The following is a 22713-nucleotide window of genomic DNA, read 5'->3' on the forward strand; positions in this document are numbered from 1 at the left end:
GCAGCCCTCATGTAGGCTTGGTTGTAAACATATCAGGAGTGTTGTAAATAGCTCACTGCAGGTGCCAGCCCCCTGAATGTGTTTCTCCCTGCCTGGGTTGCACATCAGATGTGCTGCTGTGAAGGTAAGCCTATTCTTTATCCTTCCTAGTGTCTCTTCATTTAGTGGTGTCTCTTCATTTAGTGGTGTCTCTTCATTTAGTGGTGTCTCTTCATTTAGTGGTGTTCCACCATAATGTAGCCTAGCCACCCTGCACCTTTATCCTACTTTGGCTGTTTTTGTTTTTCTCAATGGCCTCCATTTCTATTTGACAAGCTTCCAATGACAAGTTGAACAAGCTGATAGACAAATGTTGGTGAACACCGTAACAAGACAAGTGGTGGGAGGGGAGGGGGACAGAAGGGGCGTTAACAGTCATTCGGCCAAAAACACAGTGCCACGCCCCAGGTGCTAGGGCTAGTAAGAGCAAGCAGCAGGAATGTGAGGGAAATGAATGGGAGTGTAAGTCCTGCCTTTCCCATGGTGAGTGGTCTCTCTTTACACTTTTACTTCGAAATAGAGTTGTGCAGTAAAAACTGAACACAAGGGTGTCACATGCTATGGACACGATTTTTAACTGTGTGGATGTTTTGAGATCAACTTTGCCTGGATTTGCCTCTAAAGAAGGTGAATCTTTGAACAGTAGGCTGCATGTGGCAGATCATAGGCTTGGCAGAGTTAGGCTAAATAAAGTGTACCCTTATCTTAATTATAATTTAAACCCTATCATCAATGCAGGTATAGTAACAGCATTCTTTCTTTGAGAAATGGGATGGTAGCATCTTTCCTTTCATTCATTTTAGTTTAGAAGCAGATCAAATATAATAATTGGCATCTTAAATCCAGTTTTGGAACTGAACTGATTCACTTTCTGAACTCTATCAGAATAGGAGAGGAAATTAAGTTATCCTCATTTTCAGTCTGACTTGATCAAATTCACAGAACAGCAAAACCGGGTGTAAGAATATAGAGCGTGTTAAAATGGAGGCAACACATGGTGTCAAGTCAATGTGTTTATTTAGCCAGTTAATGATATTGACCCTTGTTTTTCTTTTCCCCATGCGAAAGGAAAATYGTGTTTAGCGATGTGAAAAGAAAGCACTGTGCTCTGTTTGCGAGGGAGGAAACTATGCAGCAGAATAGGAATTTTCACTCTTTATAAAGTCCTGGGACTGTGGAAACACTAAAACAGGCCAGCCACTGATTCGAGAGCAGAGCCCTGAGAGCAGAGTACATATTTTCTGTCTGTGCGGTCTGCATTCTGTTTACTGGAAGGGCCCCGTGCAGAGTGCACATGTTCCCGCATGTGCCATCAGTGTGGCCAGGGAGGACTGGTAAACGGAGCGGCAGACTCAGAGAATTAGAGAGAAAGTGTGTGTGTTTGTTTATGCCTTTCTTTTCTGAAGGGGTTACCTAACGTAGAAGCATTAAACCACACCAGATCTGCTTGTGCTGCTCCAACGTGAAGCTTGGACGAGGAGGCGGCAGAGTTTGTCATTTTCAGTCCCCTCTGTGTGGGGAAACTGTGTGTTCATCCAGAATGAGCAGTGCTGTGGGACTCTCGAGGCCTGTGGGCTGGTTTCACTGCTTGCTTCCCAGGTTCGTCTGTAGTAGACAGCCAGCGGTAACAATGGGAGGGTTAAGTATCTGATACACACACCAAACCCCGGGACTCAGCTGCAAGTAATTAAAGCTGGCAGTTGGCAGAGAGTCAGGCGACTGTAATGGCCGCTGTAAGTTCATACCATAATATTTGGAAGATGAATAGGGTCTGGTAGTAAACGTGTTGTCATGTTGTTGACCTAAGGCTTTCTAGCTCCCCTCCCTCTGTCCCGTTCGCCCTGAGGGGGGAGTCCGAGGGAGAAAGGCCCTCTGTCAATCCTGCTCTCTCTACTGTAATCAGTTCTGAAATGCTACTTATTGACATGCCAAGGCTTTTGCTGTGACCTGCGTAGTCTTGTTTTTTCCATAGAAGTCGTTTTATCCCTGAGGTGTTACCATCTCAGGTTTGAAAGTAAAAGATGGTTTCCTTCTCAGAGAACCCTCAGCAGGCCATTAATTTGATTCTACTTTGACATGATTGTATGGATTCATTCAGATCTGGTGTTGCAATCTCAATCATAAAGTGAAAAGTAGCTATTGAACTTTCTGTCTTGTAAAAATTATAAAGGATCAGCAGGGGTTTTACTAGGACACAAAAAGCAATCGATTCAAATGATAATTGGGATACGGAATTTGATGCTCAGTAGGACTATGGCCCTATTCCCACTACGAGATATGAAGGAGAGTCTGAGGAGCGGGGTGGTGAAAGAAAATGTAACTTTTCAATTCACATTACATCCTTGCTTTCCCTTTTGTTGTGGCTGGCAACACGGCATGCTTTGTCCGCAGCTCAAATTTTACATAAATATCACAGTAACCACTAGCCAGTAAGCACAAACTATTAAACATTGACAAACTTTTCTTCTAAAACATTTTACATTGTTGAATAATGCAACCAAACCATATTACACTCTTGAATAATACAACAATTCACAAACATGTATGTGCAGACAATTAAAGGGTTTAATTTCTCGTCTATAGGCTACACTCGTTACATTTTAGACAGAATCACAGAGTTGCTGTAACGGCATGTTTTCACCAGGTAAAGTTAGCCTATCAAAGCTGTTTTATATGGAAGGCCATAACTGCCACAAAAAAAAGAATGCTTCATGATTTGTCAAAGTGCACAATTAGTCTGATCAACTGTAGTCTACTGATAACAACTACAGCTGCAGGTAGCCTAGAGAAGCCTATGCGATCTGATCCCATCTGCGCCTGGCCAGGGGAAACGTAACATGTTTTTATAGCCTACGCTATGTATTTATAGGAGGGATGTAACGATTCACCCAATTTTCAGATGTTTACCGTCGGTCCGCGGACCTCAAAACGATCCAAACGTAGCATGCATCCGTCAGAAAATCGATTCTAACATTGCGAATCGCCGGTTCAAATGTGTTTTTATGACAACTGATGTGTCCTCTCATTCACTGTCGAACTAGCCATATAACTGTGTTGACAGTCATTGATCTACAAGTCATTTTGCATGCCGAAAAAGCCCAGGGAATATCAGTAGCCTAGGTAGACTGCACACTGTGCCCAGCTTTGCGTGCTGACCAACGCGAGTTAGGCGCCCTGTCCCTGCAGGATCATGTACATCTGGGCGGCACCTTCAGCATTCAAATGCTAAAAGGGCTTGCACAATATTAGGCTTTATTAGTTCAGTGACAACATATGTAATTTGCTCGATTGTTATCAACGTGCTTACAATAGATGCTTCAATTGGTCAGGTTCACCATCAGCAATAGTTTTGGTAGTTTTGCTTTAATTGATCAGTGCACGCTGAAAGTACAAAACATTAGGGACACCTGCTCTTTCCATGACGTACTCTTTCCATGACATAGACTGACCAGGTGAAAGCTATAATCCCTTATTGATGTCACTTGTTAAATCCACTTCAATCAGTGTAGAGAAGGGGAGGAGACAGGTTAAAGAAAGACTTAAGGCTTGAGGCGATTGAGACATGGATTGTGTTTGTGCGCCATTCACAGGGTGAATGGGCAAGACAAAAGATTTAAGTGCCTTTGAACAGGGTATGGTAGTACGGTTTGAGTGTGTCAAGAACTGCAGCGCTGCTGGGTTTTCACACTCAACAGATTCCTGTGTGTATCAATGTTCTACCAACCAAAGGACATCCAGCCAACTTGACACAACTTTGGGAAGCATTGGAGTTAACATGAGCCAGCATCCCTGTGGAACGCTTTCAACATCTTGTAGAGTCCATGCCCCGACGAATTGAAGCTGTTCTGAGGGCAAAAGGGGTGCAACTCAATATTAGGAAGGTGTTCCTAATGTTTTGTACACTCAGTGTATATGGTAATTAGATATCAGGGTAAAGTTGATCATTTCATAACATGTAGTCACTTTTGGGAGGTGCGCGGCATTGCTAACACAGGAAGAGAAAAGAAGCTCGCTAAAAATGTCAAACGTTCAAAAGTTTTGAGATGGGGTGGAATCCAAAGTTGTGCTATATATTCATTGGATATGTCATAGCTAATTTGTTAATGATAAATATTAATACATTACTACATTAAATTTAATCTGCAAAAATGACAAGTTAATTAGTAGGTGATGGGGATTTCAAAGTGGGGAGATGAAAAACATAAAGCTACATTGCCCCCCTAATCTGGTGGTAGTCTCCCTTATGGCTCAGATCAGGTGCCTACACAGTATACACCATAGACATACATCATTTACAGACAGACCGGCAGATCCAGCTCAGTGAGGCCCAACTCATGAGCTCCATCAGCAACAGGTTTTAATTTAGAATGGAAAATGAATGTGTTTATGGAACAAATGTTACTGCATCTCAACGCATCAATTTGTTCTCTACTCAAACTGAATCGCACCAGAATCATTTCAAACTAAAACGTATCGTTCATGTATTGTATCGGAGCCCATGTATCTAGATACGCATTAAATCGTTGTGAAAGGGAAAGATGCACATTCCTAATTTATAGCCTAAAATGGGCCCATTTATTTGTGTTCTAAGAAAATGTGAATGTGATCAAATGTGGTTTATAGTTACACTTCGGGTAACTAGGCTACCTAGTCCTTTTTAATCCAAAGTTGTTGACTGGAATGAATCAATCAACACAATAGTAATGACTTGCTGTATGAGCAACCCTGCATACAGCGAGCTCAGCCTTGTTTGTTTTTGTCCAATCGCAGTTGTCTCTTAATCTGTGTGAAGGGTTGTAGTGTTTTTTTTATTATTATTTATTTTTATTTTTTTACATATGACTAGATTTTTTACAGTGATTTATTACTATGTCATACGCTTCAAATAGGGTCCGGAATTGGTTAGGTTAGGCTACTACCAGATCAGGAAAAGCTCTAGGCCCCAGGAAAACAATTGCCCCACCACCACTCTGGGACCTGTGGTGCCACCTCTGAAATCACCACACAATGTTACAAATAAAACATTTATATGATCAACATTTGACATTGTTTTAGGTGGTGGGGATGGGCTTCCATAGTTTTACATGGCTCAGTGCAGCCGGCACCTACTGCGACAATTTCAGAATGTAGCAGGCTGTTACTGCAATTTCAGGTAAAAACTCAATAAAACAAGTCTCAAATATTAGGAAAATGTCTATACGTTTCAGCTGTTTCAAAACATTTCTCTGGTATTGCCATTTATACTGTAGGAGTGTTGGCTCAATGAGACAATTCTGTTCGCACTGCCCTGCTTCAAGGGAGGGGGGGGGGGGTGACACTGTCGTGTCATGCGCTACCTCCGAAGGTAACAGTTGAGACAGTAAGTAAGCAAGTTTACATTTGAGTAATGTGTAGCCAACGTTATATTAGTAAAAGTCTAGTAAGTGTGAAGAGGCTCATTCTGCAGAACCATAGATAGTCCTATTGAATGGAGGGAGTTGGAAGGTGTGCTGGTCGTCATCACAAGTAGTGTAGCGCTTGAAGTCACCTCCCTCCACACCCGCCTTCCTCCAGTCCTCCTCAGCCCCTTTGGTTTTCAGTGTGGTGCTCATCAGCATACTAAACATGGCTCGGGGGGCATTGTGCTCTTGTTCCTCTAAATAGCTCCCTGCCATTTTTCAGGGAGGGGGCTGAGCGAGACGTCCAAGGCCCCTGGCACAGACACGTGGGGATGAGGGTTGGTAGGTGGTGGGGGCACCCGGGCAGCAGCTGATAGGCCAGGCTGTGGAGACATRGCAGGAATCTGGACTGGGGCTGTATTTATCACTATGCTCTTGTTGTTATAGTACATTTATAAACTGCTAGGTCATTTTCCAGTGTGCTGGCCAGGCAGGACAATGCTCTGGGCCTGGTACAGGGTCAGTGTCAACCGCCAAAGGCATGATGTACCATGTGTACGAAGGTTATTGTTTTTCCCCCTTTGAAATGTTTTCTTGATGTCTATAAGGAGAGCCTATGAGTATAGCCTATAAGTGAAATGGAAAAAAAGTCACAGAATTGCATTTTACAATTTTGAAAATTGACCATCTTACTCACATTTTGAAAAGGACTTTGCTATATTTAAACTTGTCTTTTAGAATTCTGAAAAAGCTTAATGTACAGTAAATCTGCTGACTTCTTTGCAAGCGCTCTCATGCTGTGAGATTACGAACAGCCTTTCAAGTGGGACTCGACTCACCTCCTGAACCCCCGCTCTCTCTTTTCTCTTCTCTCTCTACACAGAATCAGTGTATGACCTTCTCCCCAAAGAGCTGCAGCTGCCATCCTCCACTCAGCAAAACCCAGCAGCAGCCATGAGCCAGAAGAGCGGTGGAGAGGCGGTTCCTCCTCCCTCAGCTGCCCTTGACTCAGGTAAGCCCCTCCTCCTCTACCCCCTCTTCTCTTCTGCCTCCATGGTAACAGTGAGCAGTGCTGGTAATGGTTCCATCCTGTTTCCTGGAGTCAACCCTTCTTTAGGCTACCTGCAAGACCACTTCCAACTACATTAGGGGTAGGCAGCACACAGTCTGTACCTGTAGGCTTACACCTGCATGTAGAGAGTACATCCAATAGGCAAGGAGCAGCTGCTGAAGACCGGAGTTATGAGGCCTTATTGCCCTCTCCCATGGGCGTCCTGTGGCCCTCAGCAAACACACTGCACACAATGCCAGCCAGCCATCCCTGGGCACTGGGGACTTGCTCACGTCTCTGAAGACTGTGAACAGTTCTAACTGTGTGTGATGGGAATTACCTGTTCCTTTTTTTTTTTTTTGGTGTCCATTATCCCCTGGGTTTTACACAGAGATAATTATTGCAGACATGCAGAACTATGAGCACCTTTATATCATGATCTGTTGCTGGTTGCTATAAACCTCACAGCTCAGATGTAATCAGCTCCAGCTGCAGCCTCTTTTAGAATTCCAATCAGAGGGCTAGACTGAAAATGAGCTGTAGTAAAGCATTGCCTGGTTTTGTGCTGACACAATGATTCTATACAGGGACTTTAGGATCCACACATCTCTTTATGACACAGGCCTACAGGTTGCAAGCAGATCAGAAAGGCCTCTTTTAATGTGCTTTAGGGTAGACATTTTTTAAGGTTTTCCCATCAGGGCGTAGGGGCTGTAACACACAAACATTCTTGCTCTCCATAGAAATCCAACTTCATGATCCTAGCTCAACAATTGGCTATAAGGATTGCACTGTTTTCAGTGGTTGGGTTATGCCAAAACAAAGTCATGCCTACAGTCCTTGCTGGGAACACTGTGCCTTGCAGTTGGAGTCTAAGGAAACCCTCTTCATTCCATGCCGTTAGAGGACACCCCTGATTCTTTCGGGGCACACAAGACCTACAGTCCCCATCTTCTTGGGCTGTCTGAATGATCTTCAATACGGCAGTCTGTCTTTTTGGTGTCCACTAAATCATGAAAAGCAAAATGTACCCCATTAATTGACAATAGCAATTGGCTCCCAGTCTGTTATTGTACATTTGTGAAGATAAAAGTTATAAAAATGCAAACCATCTCTCTTTGGGACAAGACACAAATCAGAAGCCGGGTACAAAACCATTTCGGTACTGCTCACAAAAGCATTGTTTGAGATCCAAAAATGTTAAGTAATTCAGTGATATCTCTTTGCAAAATTCCAGAAATATCACTAACTGTTTACTTATGTGTTTTGCAGCTATTTTGCTTAACCAGTTACTGCCACAACATTATTTTAAGAAGTATCTTCTGACACCATACATCAGTCTGTGTAAGGCTAAATAGTACATCTAGTACACTACAGTACTTGCACATAAGGAATCCAGAAAATCACTGAAACTAGTGTGTTTGCAACTGTAGGCCTAAATGTTAATTAACCCAATATCATATTCAAAGGAAGAGAAAAAATATAAAACAAAACACCTTTTTCTGGTTAAATTTGTCACAACCTGAACATTCAAAATGCAATTCACTTTAGCTCTTTTTACTCTGCCCCTTACCAAAGTGCCCCGGTTTAGAGTGAGTTTCAGTAGAACCAGAAGTCTGTTGCCTTTGGACATCAGTGCTTCAATGCAGCCAATGCAGCCCTCAGACAAGGCGGGACATACTGGCTGTAGCTGGAGGAAGGTGAAGTATTTTTCAGTTTACATGAAATTTAATTTGGGACTGTAGGTTTTACTGCAAATTGGCCTTACTTCTTCTGGCTATCTCTTCTTTTCACTTTTTTTGTGAGCTTTATTTTGTACCCCAAATCTTTGGAATCAAGTATTGAAAAAATACTTTGACATTTAAAATGTAGGTTTCTATTAGTTCTCTGTCAAATGAGGACAACTCTTTAATTTTAGGCTGTCCAGCAGTTCAGGTTATTTTTTTTTGGTCACACCAGACAATTTTGCCCGTCGCTTTGGCTCTTTGTTCAAGTAGTTTCTCCCTCCCCGTATCCCTGCACAGCCTTCCTCCATTTGCCAGCCATATAGCTCTCTGCTGAAGCATCTCTGCTCTGGCCTTTTTACACCTTTACTGTTCTGTGCTGTTACTGTATTTTGCAAGGCGGGTGCATGCTGGCTGTGATATTACTCTACTCCCATCACCCATCCGTGCCCTGCTACTTTTTATAGCTTGGCCTGGCTGTCACCACATCCCTGATGCCAGTGTCCTTACTGTTTAGCTCTGTACGGCTGCACACTTCCATGCCCCTGTTCCTGTTCCTATCCCTGTTCTTATCCCTGTCCTACCACCCCTGCCTGTAACTTTAAGGCTTTGTTACTTCTGTTTGTCCCCTCCCCTGATCCCTCCGTTTTGAGATCTGGCTGAATGGAGATGTAGCATCACTCTAGGTTGGCTTCAGCTGTTATGTAGTAATGTTGGCTGTTTTTAGTCAACTCTTGCCGTACAAAATTCATATTGCTTTTACTTTGCTGATTAGCTCTCCCTTTTTTTCTAATTGATGTAACATGTTATTGATTTCCATCTAGAAGTCTGAAATGGGCATGAATTATTTGTTGTCTGAGGTCAACTTTCTTCCTTGCCTTTCAGTCAGTCTATATAGTACTAATGCCAGGCCATTTAATGGAGGTCATTTCAAGTAGTGCATTTCACAAGAGTCTGTTTTTCCGTTTTAAGTAGGTAATTGCAGTGGGAGTCTTTTTATAGGTGTACACCCATTAGAGAGGGAAATGACCTTATGTTACTTTTGCCCATAATTTCATTCAGTTCATCTTTAGGAATGTTTGTTTAGTTCAGACCTTACTATCCCAGCCACTCCTTCTCACCCATGCTAAAGGGTCCGAGTTTTCTTGTGCCAACTTAGCTTCTGCATGAGTTTAAAGTGGAAATGCATTTTATTTTACAAGCTCCAAAATGACACTCAGTCAGTACATTGAACAGCACCTGATCAATATCAGAATCCACACACCTCAGCAATATATTGACAAGTGAACATACTCCACAAAGTCTTTGAAATGTTCTTCCTTTCTTTGTTTCAATAATATTCAGCAAATGCACAAAGTGAATTGCTTTTTTGTTGATTGGATACAAGTTGTTTTGCTATTAATGAACTTAACTTGCATTTTAGCTGGGCCCCACAGGCGTCGTGGTGGGTTGTGTGACTGTCTTTCTGTCAGTAGTGAAGACATTTAGTCCCAAGGGCTCTTAACCCATCAAAATTCACCCAGGGTGTTGAGTAGGTCCGTCTAAACTTTTAGACTTCTTATTATTTTCATTTTATTGCATTTACAGTTTTTTGTGTTGTATTGCAACTGAGTTTTTGATGTCAACGTTTTGTTTCTTTAATTCTTCATTTAAATGGTAGTGGAACACAGTGTAGAAGGGGGTGGGGTTAAAGGGACATTAAAAAAAGAAATATCTACATCATATTCATTATCTCCAGCACCACCCCAACATCAACATATGCAAAAATGGTGCATTTCTGTGTTTTGTAGTAAAAAATATCCAGATATGTTTTTCCAATGACATCAACCAATTAGTAGATAATGTCTACTCAAAATGTGTCAATTGCACGATGCACAACGATGATGTCATTGGAAACACTTATCTTCCTCCTTTTTTTACTACAAAACATAGAAACTCACTATTTTCACATATGTTGAAGGTGCTGGAGGTGATGAATATGACGTTGAAAAAAAAGGTTTCCTTCAAGGGTTTAAGGGTAAAGAAAAGCAGAACTTGGGCTAGGATGGAACATGCAATGGTCCCAGAGATGGAGGCATGGGTCTTCGGTAATGCGTTTACAATAAGAGCAAATGTTCTATGTTTATTTGAAAATGTATTAGGTCTACGCTGTAATACACCTTGAATCCTATTGCCTCCATCTGCAGGGGCTGTGCAATAATCACATTGGTTTTAAGAGCATGGTGATTTGCAGCCACCTTGAGCATTTTTGTTAAGTGGAAATTGGTAGGGTTTGTGGAAAGAATAGCCTACATATATTGAATGATACTTCTGGTACTACCATTTTATGGCCAAACCAAATAGTTCCAGTGCCTTTAGAAAGTATTCATACCCCTTGACTTATTACACATTTTGTTGTGTTAAAGCCTGAGATCAAAATGTATTAAATTGTTTTTTTCTCTCAACCATCTACACACAATACCACATATTGACAAAATGAAAACATGTATTTAAACATTTTAGCAAATTTATTGAAAATGAAATACAGAAATATTACATTTACATAAGTATTCACACCGCTGAGTCAAAACTTTGTAGAAGCACCTTTGGCAGCGATTAAAGCTGTGAGTCTTTCTGGGTAAGTCTCTAGGAGCTTTCAACACCTGAATTGTGCAACATTTGACAAATGTTTTATTATTATAATTTATTTTATATCTTCTTTTTTAAGCACTGCCAAATTGGTTGTTGATCATTGCAAGACAACCATTTTCAGGTCTTGCCATAGATTTTAGAGTAGATTTAAGTAAAAACTCTGCCACTTGGGAACATTCACTGTCTTCTTGTTAAGCAACTCCAGTGTAGATTTGGCTTTGTGTTTTAGGTTATTGTCTTGCTGTAATGTGAATTAATCTCCAAGTGTCTGGTGGAAAGCAGACTGAACCAGGTTTTCCTCTAGGATTTTGCCTATGCTTAGCTCCATTCCATTATATTTTTTATCCTGAACCCCCCCCCCCCAGTCCTTAATGATTACAAGCATACCCATAACATGATGCAGCCACCACTATGCTAAAATATGGAGAGTGGTACTCAGTAATGTGTTGTATTGGATTTGGCCGAAACATAACACTTTGTATTCAGGACAAAAGGTTAATTGCTTTGACACATTTCTTGCAGTATTACTTTTGTTACAAACAGGATGCATGTTTTGGAAAATGTTTATTCTGTACAGGCTTCCTTCTGTTCTCTCTGTCAATTAGGTTAGGATTGTGGCTAGGGTTGCACATTTTGGGGAATGTTCAGAGGTGAAAACTTTCCGTGGGAATATATGGGAATTAACTTCTTTGGGACTGGGGACAGTATTGAGTAGCTTGGATTAAAAGGTGCCCAGAGTAAACTGCCTGCTACTCAGGCCTAAAAGCTAGAATATGCATATAATTAGTAGATTTGGATAGAAAACACTCTGAAGTTTCTAAAACTGTTTGAATGATGTCTGTGAGTATAACAGTACTCATATGGCAGGCAAAAACCTGAGAAAAAATCCAACCAGGAAGTGGGAAATCTGAGGTTTGTAGATTTTCAAGTCATTGTCTATCGAATATCAAATCAAATCAAGTTTATTTTATATAGCCCTTCGTACATCAGCTAATATCTCGAAGTGCTGTACAGAAACCCGCGAGCTGAAAACGCCAAACAGCAAGCAATGCAGGTGTAGAAGCACGGTGGCTAGGAAAAACTCCCTAGAAAGGCCAAAACCTAGGAAGAAACCTAGAGAGGAACCAGGCAATGAGGGGTGGCCAGTCCTCTTCTGGCTGTGCCGGGTGGAGATTATAAACAGCATGCCAAGATGTTCAAAATGTTCATAAGTGACAAGCATGGTCAATAAAATAATCATGAATAAGTTGGCTTTTTATAGCGCATCATTAGAGTTGAAATAGCAGGTCTGGGACAGGTGGCGGTTCCATAACCGCAGGCAGAACAGTTGAAACTGGAATAGCAGCAAGGCCAGGTGGACTGGGACAGCAAGGAGTCATCATGCCCGGAGTCCTGACGTATGGTCCTCAGGTCAGGTCCTCCGAATATACAGTGTCTATGGGGTCGAATTGCACTTCCTAATGCTTCCACTAGATGGAAACAGTCTTTAGAACCTTGTTGAGGCTTCTACTGTGGAAGGAGGGGGGAATGAGAGCTGTTTGAGTCAGGGGTCTGGCAGAGTGCCATGAGCTCAGTCTCGCGCGCTCCCGTGAGAGTTAGCTGCGTTCCATTGCATTTCTACAGACAAAGGAATTCTCAGTTTGAACATTATTGAAGATGTATGATAAAAACATCCTAAAGATTGATTCTATACTTTGTTTGACATGTTTCTACGAACTGTAATATTACTTTTCGTCTGAACTTTCGCCTGGACTTGCAGGCGCCTCCTGAGTTTTGTGGATTGCGAAAAAAAAAGGAGGTATTTGAACATAAATGATGGACTTTATCGAACAAAACAAACATTTATTGTGGAACTGGGTTTCCTGGGGGTGCATTCTGATGAAGATCATCAAAGGTAAGTGAATTTTTATAATGCTATTCTGACTTCTGTTGACTCCACAACATGGCGGGTACCTGTATGGCTTGTTTTTTGCGCCTGAGCGCCATACTCAGATTATTGCATGGTGTGCTTTTTCCGTAAAGTTTTTTTGAAATCTGACCAGCGGTTGCATTAACGAGAAGTGGATCTAACACTTGTATCTTTTAGCAATGTTTATTATGAGTATTTCTGTAAATTGATGTGGCTCTCTGCAAAATCACCGGATGTTTTGGAACTACTGAACATAATGCGCCAATGTAAACTGAGATTTTTGGATATAAATATGAACTTTATGAGAACAAAACATACATGTATTGTGTAACATGAAGTCCTATGAGTGTCATCTGATGAAGATCATCAAAGGTTAGTGATTAATTTTATCTCTTTCTGCTTTTTTGACTCTCTCTTTGGCTGGAAAAATGGCTGTGTTTTTCTGTGACTAGGTGCTGACCTAACATAATCGTTTGGTGTGCTTTTGTCATAAAGCCTTTTTGAAATCGGACACTGTGGCTGGATTTACAACTAGTTTTATCTTAAAATGGTGTAAATACTTGTATGTTTGAGGAATTTTAATTATGGGATTTCTGTTGTTTTGAATTTGGGCGCCCTGCAATTTCACTGGCTGTTGGAGGTGGGACGCTTCGGTCCGAATATCCCAGACAGGTTAATGGGATATATTGGAATTAACACGAAGTATAGTCAAATTAATATTAATACCATTTAAATGTAGATGTTTTTTGCTTGGATATATTTAACATATAATTATGGAGACAGAAACATAAACATTTTACCTTATCATAAGCCTACATAATTGCAAATTATTAAATCATTCCAATGGAAATATAAAAAAACTATTTAGTTAGGATTTAACTTTAATTAAATGAGTTGACTCTTCACATGGGATGATTTCACTGAACAACAAAAGAAAGGGAATATTGAATGATCAATCCCCAATGGATCCATTGCATCTCCCAAAAACTTTCAACATACATCTGTAATGATAGTCTAGAACAGGGGTGTCAAACATCGGCCCGCGGCCGGAACCGGCCCCAAGGAGTTCGATCAGGCCCGCAGGATAATTTGAAAGTGGAAAAAATGCATAAGAGATGGAATTAATATTTTTAATTGGCTGCAATTCATGGATTATCCGCTAAGGGGCGCACTCTTTCCATCAGATAGAGAGACAAGCTGCATCACTGAGACAGACTGAAAACAGCAGACGGTATCAATGCGCCATCTGCTGCTTGTTACGACGTTGTTTACCTTGGTCTCTACCTCTCCGCTACACCCTCTTAGCCAAAATGTCGTTATCCAAACGGAGAAAAGTAGATAAGGAGTGTAGAATTTTCAAAGAAAAATGGACACGTCCTATTTATTTACAGAGATGCACGGGAAACCTTCGTGCTTGGTGTGTTTGCAACAAGTTTCGGTATTGAAGGAATATAATTTTCGACGCCACTACGAGACTCATCACAGGCGAAAAATATGACGGCTTGCAAGGACAACTGAGAAGAGATAAGATTAACGAATTGCTGGCGGTCTGAGGAAACAGCAGTCAACTTCATCCAGAGCCGAGAAGTCAGTGAAGCAGCGGTAAAAGCCAGCTACCTAATTGCTAGCGAAATAGCCATTAGCATCGAAGCCGTATTCCGACGGTGACTTTGTTAAACGATGCATGATGAAGGCGGCTGAACTTGTATGTCCCGAGAAGCGACAAGCTTTATTGCACATAAAAAAGTAAATTGCACATTTGTCTAAGGAAATATGAGGTGTTTCATGAAATGTTTTGTAAAAGGATAGTTCATTAAATTTCAATATTTTCCTAATGTTCTTGTGCTTCTTTACACCAAAACAAAGGAAAGACATGATATTTTGGTTATTTATAGCAGAGTATGGTATAATTTTAATGGTCCGGCCCACTTGACATCTCCCTAGGCCGTATGTGGCCCACGATGCGAAATGAGTTTGACACCCCTGGTCTAGAAACTAAAGCTTTGGTTGTCTTCCTCTCAAGCTTACATGTCTTCTCCCTGGACCTCCTCAATGTCCAACTCTTGAACATCAGATTCTGAGGCATCATCTTCACTGTCACTTTCCTACCTTGTTGAGGATGGATCGATGTCAGGCTCAAAAAGTCTCAAATTTGCCCGGATGGCCACCGATTTTTCAACCCTTGCTTTGGTCTGTGTGTGTTCCCAAACAAGGACCAGTTGCGCTCTGAGGCGGCTGATGTTGGTGGGATTTGGGGGATGATGGACAGAGGAAAGAGTCTCAGATCCATAAAGTCCCTTCCACCAGGTGGCTGATGAGATATGTTGGCACGACTGCAATATTGCATCTCCATCCCAAAGCCCTTGCTTGGAAGTGTACTTCGCCAGACTCCCAAGAACCTTGCCCTCATCCAGGCCAAGGTGGCAAGACACGGTAGTGATGACACCATAGGCCTTGTTGATCTCTGCACCAGACAGGATGCTCTTGCTAGCATACTTGGGGTCCAACATGTACACTGCGGCGTGTATGGGCTTCAGGCAGAAGTCTTCACTCTTTTTGATCTATTTCAGAACTGCAGTTTCCTCTGCTTGGAGAAACGGTGAAGTGGGCAGGGCAGTATGGATTTCTGCTCTTACATCTGCAAGCAGAGTCTGAACATCAGACAGAATGGCATTGTCTCCCTCAATCCGTGTAATGGCTACTGCTATAGGTTTCAGGCTGCTTACCACTCTCTCCCAAAATACATCATCCAGGAGGATCCTCTTGATGGGGCTGTCCATATCAGCAGACTGTGAAATGGCCATTTCTTGGAGAGACTCCTTCCCCTCCAGGTGACTGTCAAACATGACAACACCACCCCAACGGGTGTTGCTGGGCAGCTTCAATGTGGTGCTCTTATTCTTCTCACTTTGCTTGATGAGGTAGATTGCTGCTATAACTTGATGACCCTTCACATACCTAACCATTTCCTTGGCTCTCTTGTAGAGTGTATCCATTGTTTTCAGTGCCATGATGTCCTTGAGGAGCAGATTCAATGCATGAGCAGCACAGCCAATGGGTGTAATGTGAGGGTAGGACTCCTCCGCTTTAGACCAAGCAGCCTTCATGCTGCATTGTCTGTCACCAGTGCAAATACCTTCTGTGGTCCAAGGTCATTGATGACTGCCTTCAGCTCATCTGCAATGTAGAGACCGGTGTGTCTGTTGTCCCTTGTGTCTGTGCTCTTGGGGGTGGAGATGATGTAGTTAATTATTCCTTGCCCGCAAACATTCGACCACCCATCAGAGATGATTGCAATACAGTCGGCTTTCTCTATGATTTGCTTGACTTTCACTTGAACTTTGTTGAACTCTGCATCCAGCAAATGAGTAGATAAAGCCTGACTGGTTGGAGGGGTGTATGCTGGGTGTAGAACATTCAGAAATCTCTTCCAATACACATTGCCTATGAGCATCAGAGGTGAACCAGTTGCATACACAGCTCGAGCAAGACATTAATCAGCATTTCTCTGACTACTTTCCTCCATTGAGTCAAAAAAACATAAGCTGTTGCTATCGATAAGGTGTCTGATTCATCATTTTCACCTCGAATAGAAGTTGAGGTACTTTTGTCAGAGGTTGCTTGTTGTGAGCGCTGAGGGAACTTTAGTCACTTGGCCAGATGATTCTGCATCTTTGTTGCATTCTTCACACATGATTTGACTCAGTATTTGCAAATGTACACAGCTTTTCCTTCTACATTAGCTGCAGTGAAATGTCTCCACACATCAGATAGTGCCCGTGGCATTTTCCTGTAGAGATTAGAAAAAAACATGTAAAAAATAAAATACAATTCCATGTACAGATAAATAGTTAAGCAGTTAGATTAAACAACTCCTTTGTAAGATAAATGTTTTAAAATTAAACGTGTATGGAAACAGGTGAATTAACACTCCTCAGTTAGCAGGCTCAAGTAAGCTAAAACCCACATGGTAGCAAAAACTAACTAGCAAAAATTGTTAACAAGTTAGAAATGATTTAAACACACTTTTCTGTAGGCTACTATTTACTAGTTAACAAAAAATCATGTATGTCATAAAATCAATTCACCTGACCCTTTGCAACCCTAATTGTGGCGTAACTACAATGTTGTTGATCATCCTCAGGTTTTGCCCATCACAGCCATTAAACTCTTTAACTGTTTAAATGTCACCATTGGCCTCATGGTGAAATCCCTTAGCAGTTTCCTTACTCTCTGACAACTGAGTTAGGAAGTGCACCTGTAACTTTGTGGTGACTGGGTGTATTGAAACACCATCCAAAGTGTAATTAACAACTTCACCATGCTCAAAGGGATATTCAATGTCTGCTTTTTTAAATACTTTTTTTCCCTTCTTTGCGAGCATTGGAAAACCTCCCTGGTCTTTATGGTTGAATCTGTGTTTGAAATTCACGGCTCGACTGAGTGACTGTACAGATAATTGTATATGTGGGGTACATATTCAAAAATTATGTTAAACACTATTATTGCACACAGAGTGAGTCCATGCAACTTATTATGTGACTTGTTAAGCACATTTTTACTTCTGAACTTATTTAGGCTTGCCATAACAAAGAGGTTGAATACTTATCGACTCAAGGGATTTTTCTTTTTTTGTAAAAATGTGAAAAAAATAATTCCACTTTGACCTTGTGGGGTATCGTGAGTAGGTCAGTGACAAATCTCAGGTAATCGATTTTAAATTCAGGCTGTAACACAACAAAATGTGGGAAAAATCTACCGTGTGAATACTTTCTGAAGGCACTATATAAAATGTGTTCATAATATACACCATTTTATGTAAGACATTTTCTAGCTTCAACCTATCTGTACTTTGTTCCTCTGGATGTCTTTGTACCAAACCTCCTCAGAGTAATTATACATGAAGCCTTCAACCTTTTTGTCCTCCATCTCCCTTTGAATATTGAATTGCAATGAATTTCGTTAGCCATGGTATTATGCACAAACGGAGCAGGTGATGACTCAAAATGAATCCCGAGTCAGCCATTTTGGTGGTTATATGGGCTCCTATTGAACAGTACATCTTCATTAGCACCTGGCGCTCAGCATTTCAAGGTTATCAGATGTACTGTGCTGTTTGCAGGTTTAATAGTTTGTCAAGATCAAAAGGTTTAAAACCAGGCAATGCTTAACGAGGGCCAGTTTCCTGGACCCAGATTAAGCCTACTCCTGGATTAAAAAGAATCTCCAATGAAAGTGCTTTTTAGTCCAGAAATAGTCTTAACTTGACATGATGATGACCAAAGACACATTAGGCTTTAAAGAGGCTAAACAACAGGGTTTAAAAGGTGTCTGTGATAAATGCCTCTTTCTGTGGCCAGGTGCCTTTCTCCAGTGATAAATCAGACTTCCTGATTTTAAATGATTTATACCCTGGATAAAGAGATGCATCAGTGCTCTCCTCCATCCTCCCTGTATGTGTCTCTGGGTTTCCTCTTCTTTAAGACCTGGCTACATTTTAAACCATTTTAAACAATCAGCCTTGCGTGTTTAGACTAGAAGGCTAATGGGGGCGTGGTAGAGGGAGAGACGGAGAGGGAGATTCTATCCAACAGCTCTACTGCTCCACAGCACAGGCCAAAAACAGAGGGATTTCATTCTCTCCCGCAGCGTTTGCTGTCCTGACGTTTATTACACGGTTGTTGTCTTTAGTTTCATTACACTCAAAGCAGGGCAACTCATTTTTAGATGAGAAAAAAATGGATTACCTCCCTCTGGAGAGACAGCAGGACATAAAAGGGCAGTTCTTTGAAATGTGTACACAACTCACGGATGGGACAATTTACTCAGGCATATTTGCCAATGTACAGTAGTCTACAGAAAGCTTTTAGGCCATATAAATAAGTCAGGAGGGAGCAGAGTAAGAGCTGTGACCCTTTACATAGCTGGAGGGGTTTACTGGACTGGGTTTCTTTGAGGCCTTTGTTTCTCCAGWTTCTGTGAGTGTTTTTAAGTGTGGTGAGAGGGCGCTCAGAGTGGCTGCAAATCATTCACTGTGGTTCCAATCTTAGCAGGGCYTGTATGTTTCTCATGTTTGTTACGCTTCCAAGAATCTGTATGAACAGCACATCATGAAATGTGTTTCAATGGAAAGCATCATATTTAGATGTTCTACTTGACATAACTAATCCTTCAGCATTTCAAAACCACTGTTCTGTTCTGTTTATTCTTGTTTTTAAACTGATTTTCATTTGAAATTACATGGTTGTGAAAATGGAACTAGTTCTTTTGCATCCTAGGATCTGCATGTGGGGTCTGTGGAAGGAATCTTACAGCTGCCATGGGGAACAAATTGCTGTCTTGCTGCCATGGGGAACAAATTGCTGTCTTGCTGGATCCCAATCTAACTAAAATGATTCCTGTCTCTTGAATAAAATAATATAATCTATTGGGTAAAATAGCTGCTCCCTACCATCTGCAATCAGGTGGAAGTTGTTTGTCTGTTCGCTAGATTGTATGGATTTCTTTAAACAAGCAATGTGCTGTATGTTTTGAAAGCATTCTTGTTCATCAGAGCGTAAATGGATGTATGGCTTTATACATTTCTTCTGTTTATCATGGCAACTCTACAATAAGTTCAATCAGTTTAGCCACTAAAATTAATTCGAGAAAAATAAAAACCTATTAAAGCATAATTGTGCTCCATATTGTTGCATGGTTCCTACATATGAGTGCATTTGGAATGGGTAAAGTGAGAGAGTGTGGGTGGAATGTAAAGTGACTGGAATTTCTTCATAGACAATGCACCACATTGGCTTGTAGTGAGTCATAGATATCTGGAATTCATCCAATTACCAACAAAAAGCTATCTTATTTTTCAGTTATAAGCACTGTAGCTACCTTTTTTGAATGAAGTGTAACCTAGTTGCACCGCTTTTTATTTTTTATTTGTTTTTATAGACATGTTGAATTCACAGTATCGATAAAGATTTTACAAATTAGGATAGTTTGTCTGCCTGTCCTCTCACTCCTCTCCCTTTTCCTGCAACAGTCTTCAGGATTTCACCTCCATGCTCAGACCTTAGCCTAGGGCTAAGCCCTTAGGCCACCAAGGCATCCATTTCTTCCATCATATCACCTCTAGTATACTGTCAAGTATTGTGTGTTTGTAATGCTTTATTTCTTACCATGGGGGTGTCATAAGCTTTCTCCAACTCCATGTTTTGGTTGCCCTTTTATGCCAGGGACAAGCCCTACACTAGCCAAACAATCCAGTTTGTTTTCACAGAAGTGGAAGATGACAATCTACCATGCAGCATCTGCCATTTCACTTGCTTGAAGCTGCACTATACTGTACCCTGCATTGAGGACCTGATAACTAGGAATGCTTTTGAAATGTACTCAACATTTGCTGCCATTTTCACCTCTCGCTAATGTTTCCTAAGGTGTTTTAGGAGGACTTTCAGAAAAATATATTGAGCAGGAATAGAACGAGACCCTTGAATGACGGTTCCATTTTCACAAATACGTTTTGTTCAACGTATTTTTTATTTATTTTTTATTACATTTTGAATGTTCAGCTCTTATTGCTCATTCGCTGTCTCGTTTTTATTCCAGGAAGTTCCCTCTGAAGCAGGGAGTGTCTGCATATAAAATGGTCTGCAGTTCTCTGCTTCATAGGTCAGAAGCTTGTTTATCTTGTCTCTGTGGCTACGCTCAGTCCCAACTAAATTGTTTGAACCTGTATGAGAAAAAGCTCYATTTGGCACGCATCATCTTACACACCAGATAATCTTCATTTCATTTGAACATCCCTCTACATGTAGATTTCCCAGTTAATTTCTGTTTATGGCAAATGCTATTCAAAATCAAGTCCCAGTGTCACTGAAAGATGGTGAGAGAATTGGATTACTGCACATTCTGGGCAACTATTTTTTGCAGATTGAATTAGAAACTCTCAAAGTATCAATTTCAGATAATTAGATATACATGTCAGTAGATTCATGACTTTTCATTTACATCATGTCCTGTAATAGGACTCTTTCCTACTTTATTTTTTAAGAAATTGTCAGAACACGTGTACACACATACTCACCTACACACACTCACACATAGACACACTCACTCATCATGATGCAAGAAAAGAAAAGTGAAAATTATAATTGGATGATCAAAGAAAGCAAAAAAAACGAGAAAACAATCATGAACAAATTTCGCTGCTTGAATGGGACTGCTAGCCAATGCTGGTTGAGATGCCTTTATTTACTCTCCAATTATATACACTGTAGATGCCACCAACGTCTCCTCTTCTATGACCATGGGAGGCCCTCGCAGTGCTTTTCCCACCTCTTCCAGCTCCACCATGCACTCCACTACTTCAGCCACCGACCAGACCTCTGCTCACACCGGCATCGCCGCTCCAGACGAAGGTGTAAGTAGCAGAGCGGTGGCGGAGATGCTTGGCGCCGAGGGCGGGACTGGCAACAGTGGGAGTGCTGGTGGCGGCAGGGCTGGCGGCGAGAAAGGAGSAGGGGCMGGATCCCTAGGTGGAGGAGGAAGAGGGGGGGCATCCCAGGAGGCCCAGCAGCACCACCAGATGACCCCCTCCAAGCGGCGGACGGTGCTGAACATCTCGCCTCCGCCCGAGGACCTGTTTGACGACAGCCGCATGTCTTGCCAGGAGGATCAGCTCCAGGACTCTGAGCAGAGCAACAGCATCTGGATGGATGACTCCGCCTCCAACTTCAGCATTGTCAGCTCCAGCTCCTACAACGACAACACAGAGGTGCCCCGGAAGTCTCGCAAGCGCACCCCCCGCCAGCGACCCGGGCCCAAGCCTGCCTCGGCCGAGGAGGCCAGCATGGACGTGTTTGATGCAGACAGTGCCAAAGGGCCTCACTTTGTGCTCTCACAGCTGGGCTCAGACAGCAAGGCCTGTACCAAAGGAAGGTGGGTGCCCCTGGACCTCTTTTACAGTGAAATTAGCCCATGTGGAAACCTATCATTTACTTCCTTTTGGTCTGCAGAGGTAACTTTCCTGTTCTTTTACATCTTTGAGATGGCTCTATGGACTTTGGTTAAGTTTCAGTTCTCAGTTTGAATCTTGTCTGGAGCACAGAATGGAAATACATTTAGAAATACATTAAGACAAGTTAAATGTCAGAGAAAGGGATTCATTAATTGAAAAACACTGATAGACTTGAAATTAGCAGTGGCCATTTACAACTACTATTGAATGGACATCTCAACAGAACTGTTCATTCTATATCTTGCCTGATTTGGAAGAGGTTTATCTAAATTTGCTCCATACTTATTCCCATTGTTTAGAGGTGTAAAACCACTATACCACAAGCGGAAATCGTACCAAACCACTGGCTGAACGTTTTCCTCTTTGCTTGAAGAAGAGCTGGCAGATCAGAGGCTAGGGAGTGGCAGGATACCACAGCACAAACAATGGTCAGCCGTGGTGAATCACACTGAGCCTCTTTGAAAAGCGTTGAGAAAGCAGAGCAGATTAAATATACCGATAAGTCTGGATCCCTAAGAGGTTCTGATGGACTCTGCTTAGTAGTAGGCCTCCAAACTCTGCATTGCTCACTAGTGTCACTGGGAAACCATGGCAGCTATTTGGGGATCCCTCACTAGTCTCCAGTTCCAAATACCCCCTATGCTCCACCATACACACATGCTGACACTCTCTCTCACACACACACAGATATTTGCTGGTGGGGTCACAGCTTGGCTGGAACTTTGATAGTAAGCGGACGGTCTCCAAGTCCTGTCAAGTTCTCTTCCACTGAGAGGAAGCTTGGTGCCAACAGTGGAGCTGATCTTCCCTCCCCTTACATAAATGAACACAAGGTGGAGAGGAGGAGTGGGGGTGGGGGTTGCTGCCACTGTCACCCAACGCCAGGTTGTGCGGCCCTCAGTCCCCATTGATTACAAGGACACAGGCAGGGTTAGGGTTAGCAGGGGACAGTGCTGTGAATGAGTGAAAGGAAA

General features: G+C 41.9%; 1 protein-coding gene across 1 annotated transcript in view; it reads left to right on the forward strand.

Moving 5' to 3' along the window:
- nfat5b (nuclear factor of activated T cells 5b) overlaps positions 1–22707 on the forward strand; it is a 55016-nt gene extending 32309 nt beyond the window's left edge. The window contains exons 2-3 of the mRNA XM_024002711.2: positions 6301–6429; positions 21000–22707. Of these exons, the coding sequence (XP_023858479.2) occupies positions 6301–6429; positions 21000–21811 (941 nt within the window). The 3' untranslated portion in view covers positions 21812–22707. The remainder of the gene's footprint in view (positions 1–6300; positions 6430–20999) is intronic.
- Positions 22708–22713: the final 6 nt, after the last annotated feature.

Source organism: Salvelinus sp. IW2-2015, linkage group LG15, assembly GCF_002910315.2.
Source record: "Salvelinus sp. IW2-2015 linkage group LG15, ASM291031v2, whole genome shotgun sequence".
NCBI lineage: Eukaryota > Metazoa > Chordata > Actinopteri > Salmoniformes > Salmonidae > Salvelinus > Salvelinus sp. IW2-2015.